The sequence below is a fragment of the Cryptomeria japonica genome, chromosome 8 (assembly GCF_030272615.1).
Source record: "Cryptomeria japonica chromosome 8, Sugi_1.0, whole genome shotgun sequence".
In the NCBI taxonomy this organism is placed as follows: domain Eukaryota; kingdom Viridiplantae; phylum Streptophyta; class Pinopsida; order Cupressales; family Cupressaceae; genus Cryptomeria; species Cryptomeria japonica.
Window position 1 is genome coordinate 743,434,005 of NC_081412.1, and position 20,936 is coordinate 743,454,940.

Here is a 20,936-nt window from a genome sequence, read left to right on the forward strand (position 1 = left end):
ATGGCACTAACTTTGATGTACCTACCCCGGCTATCCATTGGTCGAATATTCCAGAGAAGTCATGTGTCCAAATAATGCAATTATTTCATTGGTCAGAATTAAGTTTGTTGTAGCTAACCCTAATCAGGGTTTTCATTGTAAAATCTCGGCCATTGATCTCAAATTGATCTGAGCCATTGAATTGAATTGAGGGCACTATATAAGCCCTAGCTCCTCATTTGTAATGGCTAATAGTTAGCTAATAGCTAATAGTTAATAGTTAGTAATAGAGACCAGAATAGTAGAATAGCAATTAGAGTAAGATTAAGAAGAGAAGGCAAGACATTGTTGCCTTAATTGTAAAGACTTCTTTTCATTGAAGATATGGTGGAATATGTTGTTTCTTTGCAATGTGCATGGTCTCTTGTTGAATCTTCATTTTTGATGATAGATGATTAGATTGAGTGAAGAAAATTGTTGAATGCACCTGTGTGGAATCTGTCTAGTCCATACCACTAGCCTCTTACTGATGGTAAGTACGCCCTGCGTGGTCAACTGGCATAAAATGAGCTTAATCTTAAGTCGTTACACGTCTATTGTTCATGCATTATCTTGAATGGTGATCATTGTCAGATGGTGTACGATTTGAACGTATTGGAGGCAACCCGTAGAAGATCGCACTGAGTTGGTGTTGAATTGTTCAACCTGATGGTGAGACCCAGCCCAGTAGGACTCCACCTAGTCATTCATCCATCTTCTCGCATTCTAGATAGTAGAGTAGACTTCCTGAACCCTGCATCTTTTGTCATTTGTTTGTTTTCCAGTTAGTTAATAGGACCTGTGATTCCAGCAAATCAGACGTTTAGGTCAAGTGTAAGTCCCCTTGTGATTCCAGCAAATCACATCATACCACGAAGAGCTTATCCACGAGTAGAGATCCTACAAAACAGAACCTTGGAGCTTCTCCGATTGATCCTTCTACGATATCTTTAGCATTCGAAAGCTTTACTCAAGAGAGGATAAGGTACCTTTAGGTATTTTATTCTGTGTTCGCATGTGCATAAAAAACACATCAACACACGATAAAGCCAGAAAAGCTGTATTTTAGAGTAACAAGCAATTCCTTATCCCATGGGATGACCATGGACTTATATTCACTACCAACACTGAAATGGATATCACATAGACCACAAAATATGTCATCATTATAGGCAATTTATCAGTCTTAAGATTCCTCAAGCAACATCAGATACATGGATTCAAAGAAACAACCAGCATTTACTTTAAATTTGATTGAAGAATTAAATCAATAACATGGGGTGCATGTCTGCATTTCATTGTTTGCATTGTTCAAGCATGGTAGAGCTGAAGTTTTGATGAAAAGAAGAGAATGGCAGCCATGGTGCGAGCAAGTTGTGTTGCCATAATGCGAAGGGAGAGGTAAATACAATGTAATGAAGATAAATGTTGATGCAAGGGCATCCACGTGGAGGAGCCCAAATTTGAATTTCAAATTTATTTTTTTCTGCAAAAGGCATTGATATGCTCTCACCAACTCTGAATTTGCAGGTAGTGGGAGTTTAAAAATAGTGTGACCGGCTGGGAGTAGTGGGGAGTATTTTTAGAATAAGGCTGACATCCTTAGGGTGGTGGAGTTTGTCGTAAGTCCCTAACTTAGTAAATGTGATTCTTGGGGGGGGGGGGGCTGTGGTAGCATTTTAGAGGAGAGTTTTGGAAGTGTGTATGGGTGGTTTTGTTTGGGAGGTGAGATTCTAAGGATTAAGATTCAGTGTTGGGGATTGTTTTAGGGTGAAAGTTTAATTTGTTAGCTGCAGGTGTAGCTTTAGGTGGAGAATTTGAAGAAGGCTTTTGGAGAAGCCCTTTGTTGTTGTTAATGTATTTTGTTGCATGTCTATGTGCAGACCCATATCAGATTGGGATAATGAAATGTGAAGCCAATAGGATTAAGTTTATGTAATGAAAAGTTGATTAAAAGTTTAATAAAAAATCTCAAGTTTTTGTTTGCTCAAAATTGGTGTTCGATTCTTAATATTTGTTGTTTCAAGTCATATTTGTGTAGCACTAGAAGTGTGTTTTAGGTGGTTGTTGAAGTGGGTTTGGTTTTCCCACTGCATCAATGGTATCAGAGCCAAAAGATTCTAAGTGTGCAAGAAAATTCGCCGGAGGGAGGCAGCTTGCACCAGGGTCGAGTTTGTAGGTGTTGGGAAAATGTATGCAAGAGGAGTCCCACGTGGTTGAGGTAGAGTTGGAGTTAGAGGTAGAGGAAGAGGTGATAATTTTGTTCATGATGATGATTTTAGAGCCTTGAGAAGGTAAGTTGAAACTTTACAAGAGAAGATTAGAAGAGGATTCGCAAGAATAAGAGAACCAGTGAGTGATGAAGGAGAAGAGTTTTCAGAGAATGCTAGCCAAACAACTGAGCAAAGAGAAATAGTGGCAGCAATTGCAAATGACCCATTGCTAATTGCATTATCGAGGATAGGAAAAAGACCGAAGATCGATGTTCCTACATTTAGTGGGAATTTAAATCTAGAAGAATTGGTAGATTGGCTGAATGATATGGAGGAGTATTTTGAGTTTGAGGAAATAGGAGATCCTGATAGAGTGAGGTTTGCTAAAACCAAGCTAAAAGGACATGCTTCAATTTGGTGGAGAGAAGTCCAATTAGAAAGAGGAAGAAAAGGAAAAGAAAGAATCACAAAGTGGGATAAAATGGTAGAGAAAATGAAGAGACGATTCATTCTTGTAGACTATGAATTAGATCTACTCAAGAAGATGCAAGGATTGAAACAAGTAGCCAAGACAGTAAAAGAGTATATAGAAGAGTTTCAAAAAATCCTCATTAGAACCGGGCATGCTGAAGCAACTAAGGAGAAGGTGGCAAGGTATATTAATGGCTTGAGGCCAAGCATACAAGAGGAAATGACTTTAATGAAAGTCCTTACAATGGAAGATGCATTCCAATTTGCATTGAAGATTGAAGAAAGATTAAATAAGAAATTTGAGAACAAGCAAAGAGGAAGAGGCCAAGATGGAAAGAAAGAGGGAAGATCACATGGAGATTGGGATAAGGATTCAAACCAGAAAAATCAGGAATTTGAAGAGCGTGGAGGGAAGATGACTCCTACCCCCATGGACAAAACTCTAGAGGAAGAGGAAGATCAGGTAGAGGGTTTGGAAGAGGAAGCTACAAGATAACTTGTTACAAGTGTGGAGAAGAAGGACATAAAGCGTATGAATGTCCAGAATGTGGAGACACAAGAAGAAGAAATGAAGGCAATGCAAGAGTTGCAAATGTTAATGAGGATGGTGAATCATCACAATCAGAGGAAGTTGAAAGAGGTGAAGTTCTAGTGACTAGAAGGGCATTGGTGAACGAAGACAATGCATCTAATCAAAGAAAGAACCTGTTCAGGACAAGATGCAAGTGTCAAGAAAAGGTATGTAATGTTATCATAGATAGTGGGAGTACTAATAATCTCGTTTCTAAAGAGATGGTGCAGGAATTGCAGCTTGAAAGAAGGAGGCATCCGCATCCATATAGGATAGCTTGGTTACAAGATGACAAGAAAGTTTTGGTCAGCGAACAAAGCTTGGTAAAGTTTAATATTGGAACATATTATGATGAGATAATGTGTGATATTATGCCTATGAATGCATGTCATGTTTTGTTAGGGAGCCCTTGGCAAGTTGACAGGAGAGCAGCACATGATGGATATACTAATGTTTACTCATTGATGAAGGATGGAGTCAAACATAAACTAAAGCCATTGCATGATGTGATCAAAAAGGTATGTAGCAATGCAAGAGTTTGTTTAGTAGATGATATAGATGGCATGAAATGTGAACATGTTAGATTTTGCTAAAGCTAACCAAGAAGAAGTTGAGAAGAAAAATTTGCTAAAGCATATTGAAGCGGTTGATAGAGAATGGAAAGAGCTGATTTTAGGTGAGGCAAAGGTTGTTGTTTTTGTGGTATACACATTGTTGTATATTTTAATTCTCTTAATTACCAAGAGGAAGATGTGATCTTACTTTATATATATATATATATATATATATATATATATAGTTGGTGCCCCTTCACCAAGGGTCACCACTCTTGGCCCAATTAATTATATTATATTATCACAATAAATATAATTATATTATATTATCTCAATATAATATTATATTATCACAATAATAATATAATAATTATATTATCAATAATTATCAATATAATTATTATACAATAATAATTATATTATCACAACCTTTATGTTGTCTATGTCAGCCTGAAGGAATTCGACCATAGCATCAACACTCCCTCTTGGCCGATAAGGCTGATTAGGCCACTTACATATTTGTCTTCCTCAGGCTGGAAGTGATAACCGATGCTGCCAATCTTCAACACTCCCTCTCAACTAGGGAGGATACTTCCAGCTGCACAAGACATATCACCTCATCGTGATGTCAACCACAATGACTACACCCATATGAGGAAAGTAAAGATATCACCTCACTGTGATATCAACCATCATGGCTCCTCGATAGATATCACCTCACATGATATCAACCATTATGGCTTCTCCATAGATATCACCTCACATGATATCAACCGTTATGGTTTATACATAGATATCACCTCACGTGATATCAACCATTATGGCATATCCATAGACATCACCTCATGTGACATCCACCATTTTGGTTTATACATTGATATCACCTCACGTGATATCAACCATTATTGTGAGATCGTCACCTCACAATAATGGTGAGATGTACAAGTGTTCATCATTGTGAGATCGTCACCTCTCAATGATATTCACCATGGCTCATCCAGAGGGTAAACACACAAGTACAATAAAATCATCACGGACTCTCTCATGTGATGTTTGTCATGGCGTCACACACATGACATCCACCATGAACCATATCGGAGGGTGTAGATAAGGGCTTTCACCTTAAGTCCTCTCAAAGAGAAATGCAATAACAAGAGTTTACACTTTAAACATCTTATAAAGAGAAGAATACATTAGTACAAAAAATATAAACAAATCAATGATGCTGAGAATCAATCTCAGCTAGGCCTTCATTTTCCATCATACCAAGTTTACCTCGAAAGTACACAAACTTTATTCTGAAGAGAGGCTTGGTGAGAATGTATGTCGTCTGCTCATTAGTACTAATGTATCTTAACTGAATAACATACCTTTCCACCATGTCTCTAACATAGTGATACTTGATCTCCACATGCTTTGACCTTTCATGACATACAAGGTTGGAGTCTGCATCACTCTTGGTGTATTTCAATCTCACCAAGTATTCATCTGTTCGGGAATGTCATGACTTAGGAGTCAGCATAAAGGCCTTCCAGCCTACATACATTGGGCTCCATCCCATGAATTATAGTCCTTTGACTGATCACTAGAGAAACCATCTTGACATGGTCCACTCCCTCTAAACCAATATGACCAAGATCCTCGGATATCAATTGAGGTACATCCTCTTAGCTGCTCCCTCTGTCACGGAAGCATCCCCTGCTCACATGGTCCCAATCATGGAAGATATCTTGCTTCAAGAGACTCTCATCATCTAGTATGATCTACATATGGCTGAAAGTGCAAGATCCAAGACCACCTTGGACCTCCTATCAAAAGATCGAGCCCTAGGCCAAATAGGAATATGACCATCCTAAGATTAGAACAAAATCCCCTTGCAGTCTACTCCCTCTCACTGGGAGAGTCCTCTTGTCTCAACTTTGCTACCTCCAGTGTTGTAGCGATCAAGAAGTATATTGGAAATGTATTACTACATAGCGTTGCCCAACACTATCATTAACACATAGCATTTAGTTTATTTCCATCGACATACATATAATGAACAACTTATCATGCCCAACAACCTGTAAATCTCTAAAGTGTGGCATTCCAAAAGAAAGAAGATTCTACATGTAGAAATCGCACTCATCTGAAACATTCATGGCATCCAGGTATGATCATTGTCATCCATGAGATCACTGTCAAAGACTAGGGATGAAGTCACGCCCGAATTGTAACTATTATCGATCTTTGGCAAAGTCTTGCGCACCACCAGCTAAGCTCGTTGTTCCATGGGAAGGAATGGAGAGTTCCATGGCATGGGAAAGGGATCGCATTTACCACAGAAGCTTTAGCAACAAGAATAATCATCTCCCACCAATATTATGCACTACAACAATATTCAGCCAAAATATTATTGTCTCCATTGATGTTGATCAATCTTCCTAATCAATGTTGCAGTAAAACATTAGAGGCCCACAGCTTTAATATTTCCTTCTTCCGTTTAACCTTTGTGACTCAAAATAATTGCAGAGATTATTCATGGCAACCACAAATCTCTTATTCATCCACATGTAGTTTTCAGCAGAGATTACTATATCGCACCATGAAATGAAGCGATATGAAATGCAATTACCAGGAAAGCCAATAAATATTAACTTTGATATATCGATCTTATTATAAAGAAAGAGATCCTTGTTTGAGCCAGCTTCTCTAATTACTTCTGGCAAATATTAATATTTACGCCAATGCTTACAATGAAATGAAAGATACTTGAGTCTTGAACTGCCAATTGGTTGCTGATGTGTAGACCTCCCCGATGCTAATGATATTCAAGATATAAAGAAGTGCCTGGTGTTGTATTGAATCCAAACCAATTTCCATCCCTTTCTAATATTGGTGCAGAGTGGCTCAACTTTTGAAACCCATGTGTTGTCGTAATAAAATGTCCACAGGGTGACCATCCAAGACGCCTAGAGAATGTTGATCCTACTGATTTTCCCCAATGGCCTTCAGTTCTATGTTCTCGACTCCAATCACTTGTGCACCAGATAATGACACTTTTTTCATCCGACTGGCTTGCAAGAAAAGAGCCAATTGGATCCCATGCAACTCCTTTGACAAGGCTAGTGTGACCCTTTAAAAAAAATAATAGAAGTTGCATCACTCATATTCCATATATGAACTGTGTTATCCAAGCTACAACTGGCTAGCATTGAATCATCTGGAGACTAGTTGAGATTCACCACATCTGCAGTGTGGCCTTGCTATGTCATCACAACTTTCCAATTCTCAACATCTAGAGGTTCTCCGCTCCCAAATTCAGTAGTGCCAGACCCAGCTTTCTTTTCGTGGATGAGAATTACCTTATCATTCGAACCTGAAGCTATGTGTCGACCATGTTTAGCCAATCTCACACAATTAACAAACCCAAAGTGGTCACGAAGAGTGGCGAGAAATGTGTGTCTTGCTTGATCATTATCAACTTCGTTTGCCACTAGCTTCATGCTCCATATGTGAATCTTGTGATCTCCCCCAGCCATGGCAAAACGCAAACCAATGGGCTGAATGTCGATGGAAAATATTTGTAGGCCCCCATTGCACACCCACTCCAATTTTTTCTACTATCATGCTTTCTTACTTTGTTGTAATACAACAGCAGTTGGAGTGGCAGAAGAATCAGATGGGTATTCGATGATGCAAGTTCAGACTGCCATCTGTTCCAAAATTACATCACCGAATAGGAGGCAACTTCCATAACAATCCACGACGCTGTTTTTAATCTTTCCTTAACATGCCCTCATCGGTCGTTTTCGAACAGCAAAATAATCGAAAATGACACCTTGATTCCAAATTTCGCAGACCCCCAGGCAGTAAAATTCAAATTATTTTCTTCCCTGTCAAATGACTGTTGGCATTATGTGAACCGGTGTGTGGACATAATGACATTGTATGTTGTCATTGATGTCAATATGTTGAAGAGGTGTGAACCGGCATATGTGAGAACCAGTATAACACTGTGAACCGGCATTTGTGCCAAAGTGAAGCGGTGTTCTTGTTCATGATGAACCAGCATATAGTTATGGGAACCGGCATATGGAAGTATTGTATGACTACCGGTTGGTAGTCTCAACTTCAGGGTTTCTGGTTGATGTACTTCAAGCCTGTGTGGCTCAACCAGTGACATTGTGTGATGAGTTAGCATTGTAAAGAAGAACAGATCGTGTTGCCATGTAAGTCTGTGTGCGTGAAGGATCTTGCATGAGGGAGATTGTTCCTATCTACCTCGAGAATGTGCGAAATCTGTAAAACGGTGATAACATGTGATGGGTTATCAGCCGCCATAAAATCGGTGGAAATAGACAATGGAGAAAGTCTTGAGTTTGGATCAAGATCTATTGCATTTAATGCAGTGTGCTCAACGGTCAGGATTGAACCATTTGAATTCCTTTACCAAACAGGTTTAGGGTTTAGGGTTTACGCTACCGACCTATCTGTTTTCCTATAAGGTCGATGTTGTGTCTCTTTCTGAGGTTGTTGGCAAAAGTTGTGTGTGTGTGTCCAAGAGAAGGGATATGTGATTCTTGCCAAACCAAAAGGAGAGAAGTGATACCTGCAAAGTGTAAGTGCTGAAGGTGAAGAGGAGCTTAAGTGGATTTGCATTGGCATTGAGTGTTGTTACCAGATCATTGTAATACCTATTGATCTCTAACCACCTCAACAGTTGGAAAATCCCTTAACAAGGTAGCCTTAACCGGCTTGCTGAAAATCCTTTAATAGGGTAATTCAAAGCTACTGAGTTCGGAATCCTTTAGCTATTGAATTCTTGAAATCCTCTAACAAGGTAACCTTTAACAGGGTCTAACCCTTAACCAGGTATTGTAGCCATCCCTTAACCGGGTGATCTCTAACAGGATCGGTTCCTAGCAGAACCTATTGTAATGTCTCTAACAGGACAAGGCTTCTAATAGAGCGGATTCTAAAGAGTTCAAAAATAGCTTGTGGGTATTAATCCCTACCGTGGTTTTTCCCAGTTGGGTTTCCACGTGAAAAATGTGTGTCATGTGTGATGCTTTTATCTTGTGATGCTTTGCTATTGTCTGTCAAGCATATGATGGTTCTGTGTTTTATGCCTGTCAATAAAACATGTTGAACTAGCTATTATTATGATTTGATGATAGATTACATGTTTATGCATAAGGGTGAAATGGTAGTATAGTCTTGAGTTGAGTGGAAAGCTAAGTGAGTAACCGGTTAATGCTTGGCTCAGACATTCTTAGCTTTACCAGTTGCACTCTGTTTCAAACCGGTGTCGCTGTTTGCCAGTCATTTGGAGTGTTTGCTGTCAAACCGGTTTAGGACTGTATTTTTCTGTCTGTACTGATTCAACCCCCCCCCCTCTCAGTACCGGTTTGGTACTATTCGCTCATCATTGAGTTATCAATTGGTATCAGAGCGTCCTCCAAGTCCTCTGTGTTTTAAGCTTAACCGCTTGAGGTAAAGACCTCAGTCAAATGATGAAGAGGGAAGGCCCAAAGTTTAACAGGGAAAATTTCAATATATGGAAAGACAGAATGAAAATATTCATTAGAAGCATGGGTGCTCAACACTGGAGCTATGTTAAGACTGCCTATGTTGCTCCTACCGGTACCCTTACCGATGACCAAAAGAGAGAGATGCAGGAGAATGGGCAAGTCATGGAAGCCCTAATTAGTAGTTTATCTGACATTGAATTTATTGATGTTTAGGATAAGGTAAATCCCAAAGAGGTATGGGATACTCTTGAAAATATCTATAGCGGTGATGAGCATGTAAAACAGGCTAAGGAAGAAAGCCTGAGAGGGAAGTTTGAAGATATGTGATGGTTGAAAGTGAGACTATTCAACAGTATGGAATAAGAATCAAAACCGTTGTTGGAGATATCAAGAGTGCAGGTGGTAAAATAAAAGATTCCACTGTGGTAAGCAAAGTCTTGAGATCCCTATTGCCGGTCTATGCAATAAGGGTTGCTGCTATTCAGGAGCTGAGATCAATAGACAAGACTGAGGTATCCCTAGACTCCATCATAGCAAAGTTAACAGCCTATGAGCTAAATAGTTTTGATGGCAGTATTCAAAAGACTGAATCAGCTTTTAAAGCTTCTACTGTACCATCCAGAAAAGGAAAAGAAGCTAGCACTAGTGGTGAACCAAGACAGAGCAGAGAAATGGATGATGAGGAGATTTTGATGGCATTTGAAGCTCTCCTTGCCACGAAGCTTCCTAAAGGAACCGGCAAATACAAAGGCAAGCTACCTTTGAAATGCTTTTCTTGTAACCAGATAGGACATATTGCTGTAAACTGTCCTAATGGCTACAACAAGGACAAACCGAAAAGGTTCAAGAAATTCAAAGGAGGAAACCGAAGAAACTGTTTTGTGGCAGTTGATGAAGGGGTCACAAATGAAGAATCAGAGGATGAAGAAAATGAAGATATTGTGTTTGTTGTTGTCAAAGAAGATGTGTCAAACAAGAAGGCTCTTGTCTCTCGGTTTGATAATTCCAATGAGTGGATCATTGACAGTGGTTGTTCTCACCATATGACTGGTGACTGGAGCAAGTTTCTATCCTTGGAGGAGTATGATGGTGGTGTGGTTCGCTTTGGCAATGATGCACCATGCATGGTCAAAGGCAAAGGGTCCATCTCTCTGAATGGAAAGAGTAGTGCTGACAATGTGTATTGGGTTGATGGTCTCAGACACAACCTTCTGAGTGTTGCCCAGCTGAATGACAATGGCCTCACTCTGAAATTCAATAATGGAGTTTGCAGAATCAAAGGAAAGAATGGTGAATTGGTGGACACCGACGTGCAGACCAAAGGTAACCTATTTCATCTGAATGCAAATACAAGTACATGTCTTATGGCTAAATTTGATGATAGCTTGATATGGCATTGTGATGTCCCCTTCTAGCTAGAGACATCACTCTAGCTTGTGATTAGCCTATCAAAGACCCTCATAGGCTAGTAGGATTGGATAGAGGGTCACCTTGGCGTGGAGATCTTCTGGGGACAGAGCAGAGTACATTTCTGGGTTGCCAGAGTTTGCTTATGATGAGTTTGGCTTTGAGTTTGGCTTGGCCAGGCTATTTTTAGCAGTTGGAGATGGACCCCTGCGATTTTTAGCAGACATCACGGTCAGATGGGTGGTCAACTGGTGAGCTCCAGTTTCAGATGGCATAGCTAAATTCAAAATATTCATGGAGTTAGACAAGTTTGAATAACTTAGCATTTATTATTAAGTGATTTAATAATAAAGTTATAAAGTGACTTTATATTATAATCACTTAACTTGAGGGTCAACTCATCATTAGACGGGGCCATGTTTTTAATTAAATTATCTGAGCTAGACTATTGAAATATTAAAATTAAATGCCCATTTAATGATTAAAATCGTTTTGACACCCAAAGTGAAATTAAATGAAACTACAAGCAAAATTGTAATTAAGAGGATTAGGGTACGATTTCCAAAAAGGATATATAGCGTTGAGTTTGGGAAGAAGGGGAGGATTGCTATTTTTTATTTTGACATTTGTGAAATTGAAAGGGTTTTGCTCTGGAGACTAGGGTTTTCAGCCACCATTGGAAGACGTAGTTGCTTCATTGTTCACCATCTGAGCTAATGAAATATTCAGTGATATTTGGTTTCAGGAAGACTTCATTCAGAGGTCTTATTTGCATCTAATTGCACAGAATTGAAGAATAAATTCATGAGAAATTATTACAGATTTATTGAAGAAATTTTGGTGATTAACAAGTACGGTACGGATTGCTACAGTACCGCCATACGGATTGCTACAGTACCGTGTGAACAGTGCCGCGTGAACAGTGCCACCGTACGGACTGCTACAGTGCCGCATGAACAGTAAAAAAATTTAAAAATTAAAATTTGCAGTTTGCAGATTTTTTCATCTACTGGGACAGCAAAAATCAGGTTTTTATCTTACATTGTAATGAATTTGTTTTTCAGGCATATTGGCCATAAAACAGAACAAACATTCCCTTGATAGTCTCGTAAATTAATTCCAGTAGTAATATTATTGTTTCAGTATTATTTTAAGCATAGGAGTTTATTTCAGTATTGTATCATTGCTCATTATTACCAAAAAAAACCATAAACATTCAAAAACCAAAACAAATTCAAATCTACTGCATTCAAAAGAAACAGTCAGCAGAGGAGAGCCAAGTTGGGTTATTACAGGCATAGGAGACTCTGCCATGTAAACTTTGATAACATTGTGAAGGCTAGTAAGATCAAGGCAGTTAGAGGATTGTCGGTGCTAAGCAAACCGGATAATACCTTGTGCAGAGAGTGTCAATTGGGGAAAATGTCTTCCTCAACCTTTAAAGGTAAATCTTTCACTGCTGACAACTTGCTTGATCCTGTGCATACTGATTTGTGTGGTCCTATGAAAACTAGAAGTGTGCAGGGTGATAGGTACTTTATGATTCTCACTGATGACTGCTCAAGAATTATGTGGGTCACATTCTTGAAGGACAAGTCTAAAGCCTTTGTAAAGTTCAAAGCTTTCAGAGCATTAGTGGAGAAGGAAAGCAGTAAAAGGATCAAGTGCCTGAGAACTAATCAAGGAGGGGAATTCACTTCCGGTGAATTCAACAAGTACTGTGAAGAACATGGCATCAAGAGGCAATTGTCTGCCCCCCGGACTCCACAGCAGAATGGCCTAGCAGAGAGGAATAACCGAACTGTGGTTGAAGCAGCTAGAACCATGTTGATTCAAGAAAAGGTAGCTCACACCTTTTGGAGAGAAGCGGTGAGCACTGCAGTCTACACAATGAACCGGGTACTCATCAAGAAAGGTAAGGATAAAACTCTTTATGAGTATTGGACCGGTAAGACACCTGTGGTTAGCTACTTTAGAGTGTTTGGTAGCAAATGTTACATCAAGAGGAGTGAACACCAGAGCAAATTTGATGCGAAATGTGATGAGGGAATATTCCTAGGAAATTCCACCAAGAGCAAAGCTCTCAAGTGTTTTAACAATAGGACTCAGAGAATTATGGAAAGCATCAATGTAAGAGTTGATGAAACCTCTGAGAAAACTGAGGAAATCGGTAGTGAGCAAGCGGTAAGTGAACCGGTTGCAAGCTTCTGGAACCGGTTGTCAGTCAACCGAGTACCAGTCACAGTGTTCCTACACCGGCAGATGTAGATGCTGATACTAATGGAGATGAGGATGAGGAAGAAAAGCAAGAGGAATCTATCAAGACCATTCCTCGGTATGTCAAGCTGAATCATGATCCTAAGCAGATCATAGGAGATAAGGATGCAGGAATCCTTACAAGAAGAAAAGTCAGAGAAAACTCATGTATGATCTCTGAATTCGAGCCTAAAACATTCAAAGAGGCACATAAGGATGAAGACTAGATCAAGGCAATGGAAGAGGAACTTGACCAGATAGAGAAAAATGGTACATGGTCCTTGGTACCCAAACCGGAGCACAAAAATGTTATTGGTACCAAATGGGTCTTCAGAAATAAGCTGAATGAGGATGGCACAGTGATTAGAAACAAAGCCAAATTGGTGTGCAAAGGATATGCCCAAGAAGAAGGAGAAGACTATGGAGAAACATTTGCTCCTATAGCCACATTGGAAGGAGTTTGTATGCTTCTTGCATATGCAACTTTTAAAGGCTTCAAAGTATATCAAATGGATGTAAAATCTGCATTCCTAAACGGTGTACTTGAAGAAGAGGTGTATATTGAGCAACCAGATGGGTTTGCCCTATCTGAAGGCAGTGACATGGTATGTAGGCTACATAAAGCCTTATATGGGCTAAAGCAGGCACCTAGAGCATGGTATGAGCGCCTGCCTTCCCATCTTGTGAACATTGGATTTGAGAGAACAAGTGAAGATAGCAATATCTACTTGAAGTTTGAAGGAGATCAGATCCTGATCTGTGAGGTATTTGTTGATGACATTAGCTTTGGCGGAGATGACAAGATGAGTCATGAATTTGCAGATGAGATGAAGAAAGAGTTTGAGATGTCACTCATAGGGGAGATTAAGTACTTCATTGGACTGCAGATCCAACAGATGAAAGATGGAATCTTTATCACTCAGTCCAAGTATGTCAAAGAGGTGTTGAAGACCTTTGGCATGGAAGATAGCAAACCGGTTGGTACACCGATGGTGACCGATTGTAAACTATCCAAAGAGGATGACTCTGCATTGGTTGATGAGAAGGAATACCGATCAATGATTGGTAAGTTGCATTATGTAGTGCATAGCAGACCGGATATTGCACATGCAGTTGGCATTACTGCAAGGTTCCAGAAAAGTCCAAGAGAATCCTACTTGGTTGCAGTCAAGCGGATTCTTAGGTATCTGAAAGGAACTATTGACTATGGGTTATGGTATCCATACAATAATGATTTTAACCTGAAAGTGTTCACAGATGCTGACTGGGTTGGTAATGTAGATGATCGGAAGAGCACAACCAGTGGTGCATTCTTCCTTGGTGGTAGACTGGTCTCATGGATGAGTAAAAAGCAGAGTTGTATCTCTCAATCTACAGCGAAAGCAGAGTATGTTGCAGCTTTCATGAACTGTACTCAGACAATTTGGATGAAGCATGTATTGAATGGCTTCAAAATTCCTGTATCTGAACCGGTAAGTATATTTTGTGACAATACTAGTGCAATTAATATCTCCAAGAATCCGGTTTTACATTCTAGAACCAAGCACTTTGAGCTTAAGTATCATTTCTTGAGGGAAAAGGTTCAGAACAAAGAGATTGCACCGGAGCATGTTTCCAGTAAGGAGCAGTTAGCAGACATATTCACCAAGCCTCTCCCAAAGACTACATTCATATACTTAAGAGGTGAATTAGGGGTACTGCCTCTTCCGGAGGTGAACTAAAGGTATATGCTCCACATCAGTCATGTATTGCATAGTCAAATCTTTCTTCAGGATTGATGTGTGAAGGATGCTACTCCTCAGGGGGAGCAGCATAATGGAACAGGGAAACTTGTGCCTCCACTTTGGCATTGTTGTCAAAGGGGGAGAAGATGTGAAGCGGAGAAGATATCTGCAGACATTGGGGGAGAAGATGTGAAGCGGAGAAAGATCTTTGTATATTGCCATCAATGCCAAAGGGGGAGATTGTTGGCATTATGTGAACCGGTATGTGGACATAATGACATTGTATGTTGTCATTGATATCAATATGTTGAAGAGGTGTGAATAGGCATATGTGAGAACCGGTATAACACTGTGAACCGGCATTTGTGCCAAAGTGAAGCGGTGTGCTTGTTCATGATGAACCGGCATATAGTTATGGGAACCGGCATATGGAAGTATTGTATGACTACCGGTTGGTAGTCTCAACTTCGGGGTTTCCCGTTGATGTGCTTCAAGCCTGTGTGGCTCAACCGGTGACATTGTGTGATGAGTTAGCATTGTAAAGAAGAACAGATCGTGTTGCCATGTAAGCCTATGTGCGTGAAGGATCTTGCATGAGGGAGATTGTTCCTATAATGTGCGAAGTCTGTAAAACGGTGATAACATGTGATGGGTTATCAGCCACCATAAAATCGATGGAAATGGACGATAGAGAATGTCTTGAGTTTGGATCAAGATCTGTTGCATTTAATGCAGTGTGCTCAACGGTCAGGATTGAACCGTTTGAATTCCTATACCGAACAAGTTTAGGGTTTAGGGTTTATGCTACCGACCTATCTATTTTCCTATAAGGTCGATGTTGTGTCTTTTTCTGAGGTTGTTGGCAAAAGTTGTGTGTGTGTATCCAAGAGAAGGGATACGTGATTCTTGCCAGACCAAAAGGAGAGAAGTGATACCTGCAGAGTGTAAGTGCAGAAGGTGAAGAGGAGCTTAAGTGGATCTGCATTGGCATTGAGTGTTGTTACCAGATCATTGTAATACCTGTTGATCTCTAACCACCTCAACAATTGGAAAATCCCTTAACAGGGTAGCCTTAACCGGCTTGCTAAAAATCCTTTAACAGGGTAATTCAAAGCTACTGAGTTCGGAATCCTTTAGCTATTGAATTCTTGAAATCCTCTAACAGGGTAACCTTTAACAGGGTTTAACCCTTAACCGGGTATTTTAGCCATCCCTTAACCGGGTGATCTCTAACAGGATCGGTTCCTAGCAGAACCTATTGTAATGTCTCTAACAGGACAAGGCTTCTAACAGAGCGGACTTCTAAAGAGTTCAAAAACAGCTTGTGGGTATTCATCCCCACCGTGGTTTTTTCCAGTTGGGTTTCCACGTGAAAAATGTGTGTCATGTGTGATGCTTTTATCTTGTGACGCTTTGCTATTGTCTGTCAAGCATATGATGGTTCTGTGTTTTATGCCTGTCAATAAAACATGTTGAACTAGCTGTTATTATGATCTGATGATAGATTACTTGTTTATGCATAAGGGTGAAATGGTAGTATAGTCTTGAGTTGAGTGGAAAGCTAAGTGAGTAACTGGTTAATGCTTGTCTCAGACGTTCTTAGCTTTACCAGTTGCATTCTATTTCAAACCGGTGTCACTGTTTGCCAGTCATTTGGAGTGTCTGCTGTCAAACCGGTCTAAGACTGTATTTTTTTGTCTGTACTGATTCACCCCCCCCCTCTTAGTACCGGTTTGGTACTATTCGATCATCATTGAGTTATAAATGACCATTGTCAAAACCGAGAACAAATGATTTAACTGCCTAAAAATTGTTAACAATCCATCGCATCTTCTTTCTTTTCACGCAACTTTGCATCTACAAGCATTACTGTCATCACCATTCTTTTTCAATATGTGCTGGAAATCTTTTTGCTCTCCTTATCACAGAAAACGAATGCACTGATACCATGTTGTTTTTGTGGTATACACATTGTTGTATATTTTAATTCTCTTAATTACCAAGAGGAAGATGTGATCTTCCTTTATATATATATATATATATATATTGGTGGTGCCCCTTCACCAAGGGTCACCACTCTTGGCCCAATTAATTAATTCAATTAATTATATTATATTATCACAATAAATATAATTATATTATATTGTCTCAATATAATGTAATTATATTATCACAAAATAATATAATAATTATATTATCAATATAATTATTATATCACAATAGTTATATTATCACAACCTTTATGTTGTTTATGTTGGCCTGAAGGAATTTGACCATAGCATCAACACTCCCTCTTAGCCGATAAGGCTGATTAGGCCACTTACATATTTGTCTTCCTCGGGCTGGAAGTGATAACCGACGCTGCCAATCTTCAACAAAGGTTGCAGCAGAAGGTAAAGTAAAATCAGATTTTTATGTGTTCTTTGAGGTGAATGAGCGTAAAGAGATAGAGGAAATAATTGCAGCAGTTGATAACTTTGATGAAGTCAAAGATGAAAAGATAAATGCAAACAAGAAGAAGAAATTGCAGCAATGGTCGAGAGTCCTTTGGAGGACATTGCTGATTTAGAAATGCGGATTGAACAAGAATGGGCTGAACTGTTTTTAGCTAATAAAGAGGTAAAATTAGATTTATGTGAAAATCTTGTTGAAAATGATTTATTTAAGGATGTAGAAGAGGATGTTGCATCAAATAATCCATTGCAAGATGAAGTTATAAATGAGGAAGAGGATGAACAAAAGAAGGTTGTATTGATGGATGATCTTATGTTTAATAAAGAGATTGTTGAAGATATTGGTTTTGTAACTAATAGCTTGTTGCAGGATGGGAAAGAAGAATCCCTTGGTTGTTTTTCTAACATTGTTGTGAACGCAGAGGAGGAAAAGTTTACAGCAAAGCAGTGTCTTTTGAAAGACACAAAGGGAGAGGAACACAATGTTGCAAAGGAGAAAGATGAAGAACAAGTTTTTGCAGCAGTTTCAAGGGATGAAATAATACAAGAATTTGATTGTTTAACTGAAAGGAATGACATTGATATTTTTTATTTTCCAGAGTTCCCTAGTGCATATTGGTGGGAATTGGATTATGTGACAAGAGGAAGAAAAAGAGGAAAAAAGAAGAATGGCAAAGGCGTCAAATTACAAAGGAAACTAGCTAAGCCTATTCAAGAAGACGAGGCAAAGAAATGGATGCAGAACAAACATAGAAATTATAAATGTTTATGAGTTTTACTCATGAAACATTTCTTTCTACCATGGGTATCTGATGCAGGGGCATCCACATGGAGGAGCCCAAATTTGAATTTCAATTTTATTTTTTTTCTACAAAAGGCATTGATACACTCTGACCAACTTTGAATTTGCAAGTAGTGGGAATTTAAAAATAGTGTGACTAGCTGGGAGTAGTGGGGAGTAGTTTTAGAATAAGGCTGACATCCTCGGGGTAGTGGAGTCTGTCGTAAGTCCCTAACTTAGTAAATGTGATTCTTGGGGGGAGGGGGGGCGGGCAGGGGGGGTAGCATTTTAGAGGAGAGTTTTGGAAGTGTGGGTGGGTGGTTTTGTTTGGAAGGTGAGATTCTAAGGATTCAGTGTTGGGGATTGTTTTAGGGTGAAAATTTAATTTGTTAGCTGCAGGTGTAGCTTTAGGTGGAGAGTTTGAAGAAGGCTTTTGGAGAAGCCCCTTGTCGTTGTTAATTTATTTTGTTGCAGGTCTATGTGTAGACCCATATCAGATTGGGATAATGAAATGTGAAGCCAATAGGCTCAAGTTTATGTAATGAAAAGCTGATTAAAAGGTTAATAGAAAATCTCAAGTTTTTGTTTGCTCAAAATTGGTGTTTGATTCTTAATATTTGCTGTTTCAAGTCAGATTTGCGTAGTGCTAGAACTGTGTTTCAGGTGGTTGTTGAAGTGGGTTTGGATTTCCCACTACATCAAATGTCTACCCCATATTGAATGGCTATGAAGATGTAGTGTAACTCTAGATTCAAAACCAGGAGCATACCACATAGTTGTGACATCTAAGCTGAAGGATCTGTCATATAACTGAAACTTAACAAAAAAAGAAAAATAAATTGTTTTTTTCCAATTCAATTTAATTTTCTCCTTCGTTTTTTACTAAAAAAAAACTAATTTCTATGTTTAAACACAAATTAAGCTTTTGCTATTTAATTTTAAAAGAAAAAAAGTTTTATGTTCAAACACAAACTACTCTTTCCCTTTTTAAAGAAGATCTAACTTATATGCTCAGAATCTAACAAAAATTTCATCGTTTAGAGATAAAACTAATTTCTCCGTTCACACATAGATCAATTTTTCCATGTTTAAATAATAATTTATTTCCACATTCATTAGCAAAGTCTAAGATAAAAACTTATTTCCGATTCCTAGGTTGAAATACAGACTAATTTTCCACCTATTTGATTAATTATAAACAAAAGAAAAACTACTAATTATATTCAAAACGCGTAATAACTTTTCCCTCAAGAAAAAACTGACTCCCCGTTTTGATCGCAGGCTAATTTTTCCCTTCCAATTAATATGACCAAACTCGAGGCAAAAAATTTCTTGTTTAAAGAAAAACCTAAGTTCTTTGTTAACAAAAAAAAACGTAACATCTCTGTTCAGAATCCAGATGCACATTAGTTTTTCCTTTTTAAAGACTACAAACTGATTTCCTTGTTCAAGCACAAATTTTAGCTCTCTAAATAAATCCACATTCAAAAGCAATTCACAGAAATAAAAAATGAAAAATAAATAATTGTTGTATTCAATAACTTTTCAGCTGTTTGAAAAAATATATTTAGCAAAAATAATAATTCCACGCAAATAAATTTTCGCCTGTATCAGTTAATATAATTCAAACCAAAAAAACTCCTGTGTTGAAACGCAAACAATTTTTCCCCTATTTTTATGAATAAATTAACTAAAAGAAATCTTTGTTGAAACGCAAGACTAATTTTCCGCTGTTTAATGAATCCAAAAAATTGAAACACGTGTGTTATAATGCAGACTAATTTTCCGTCATTTTCATGAATACATCAAACAATTTAATCGGAAAACAAATTTAAAAATATTACTTAATCTCAAGTGCAAACAAACTTCTTTCTTCTCTGAAGAAAATTTGTATTTCTATAGTCAAATGCAGCGTATTTTTCTCAGTTTATAAGTAAAGCACATAAAAGTTTAAATTATTTCTAACTTTTTAATCAGAACAAATTTAAGATCTAAAATTCTGTGTCACTTGAAATTTAGATAGAAAATTTAGACCCAAATAATTTTAAATTTAAGTTTGTCTTAGACGAAAATTCAAAAGGAGAATTAAGCAGAATAATCTTTAATGGTAAAACAAAAGCTTTCTCTGCTCTCATGCATACTCTGCATATTATTTTAAGCCTGTGCTTTTACTAAAACTTTTTCTGAGTCTAGTCCAAACATTTAAACCTGACCTTCGAGAATTTCACCAAGAAGTTCATCTTGTCTATCGGCGGCCAAGAGCTGATAAGCGCGGTCCATAGTGACACCTTTCTTAACAGCAACATCGCAGCCATGCAACATCATGATCTTATTAAATAACTCCGACTTGTAGCCGCGTCTCATACAGCGATCAACCGGACAAAATAATCCAAGGCCTGGCTTAAGCTTAGCCAGAGAATTGAGCAATCCCAGAGTGACGGCATCAGATTCGAACCCTGGATTGCCGGACGTGTCGTAAACATAAATTGCATCTCTAGTCGTACTTGCATCTCTCGTTGCATTGTGAATTTGTCGAACGGAAGCGAGATACCACAAATTTTCCGAAGCACTGGAGAGACTTTGCGAAATGGCATAGAGACTTTGGGTGAGAATCGAACGCGCAACCTGCCTGCTTTTTCTTTGCGCAATTCGTAACATTGTGAGTGTGATTTTTTATTTTGCAGTGCAATTGAGCGTGAAGAACTTTGTGTTTATATTATTTCTAAAGTGGAGTCCAACTGGAGACCTCGAAATGTAAAAAACCGCGGGCTTATTGTACCTAGTTCGACACGTTTATGATGTTAATGTTTTTAACGTTTAGATCAGTACGTCAGTAATTGCGGTTTTGATTTGTTGTTGGTATTGCTGGCGAGCCTTAATTTCATAGTAAAACCACCGTTCCATGAGTATATACCAGCCGCAGTCTTTTGTGTGGTAGATATTTGTAGCAGATATTCGTGAAATTAAGGACCAAA

General features: G+C 38.5%; 1 protein-coding gene across 2 annotated transcripts in view; it reads right to left on the bottom strand.

The window, feature by feature from the left end:
- LOC131061425 (uncharacterized) overlaps positions 1-20,699 on the bottom strand; it is a 167,592-nt gene extending 146,893 nt beyond the window's left edge. Inside the window, exon 1 of one of the 2 annotated variants that reach the window (XM_057995088.2) lies at positions 20,175-20,699. In XM_057995088.2, the coding sequence (XP_057851071.2) occupies positions 20,175-20,619 (445 nt within the window). In that variant the 5' untranslated portion in view covers positions 20,620-20,699. The remainder of the gene's footprint in view (positions 1-20,174) is intronic. The other variant, XM_057995089.2, reaches the window with a different exon arrangement.
- Positions 20,700-20,936: the final 237 nt, after the last annotated feature.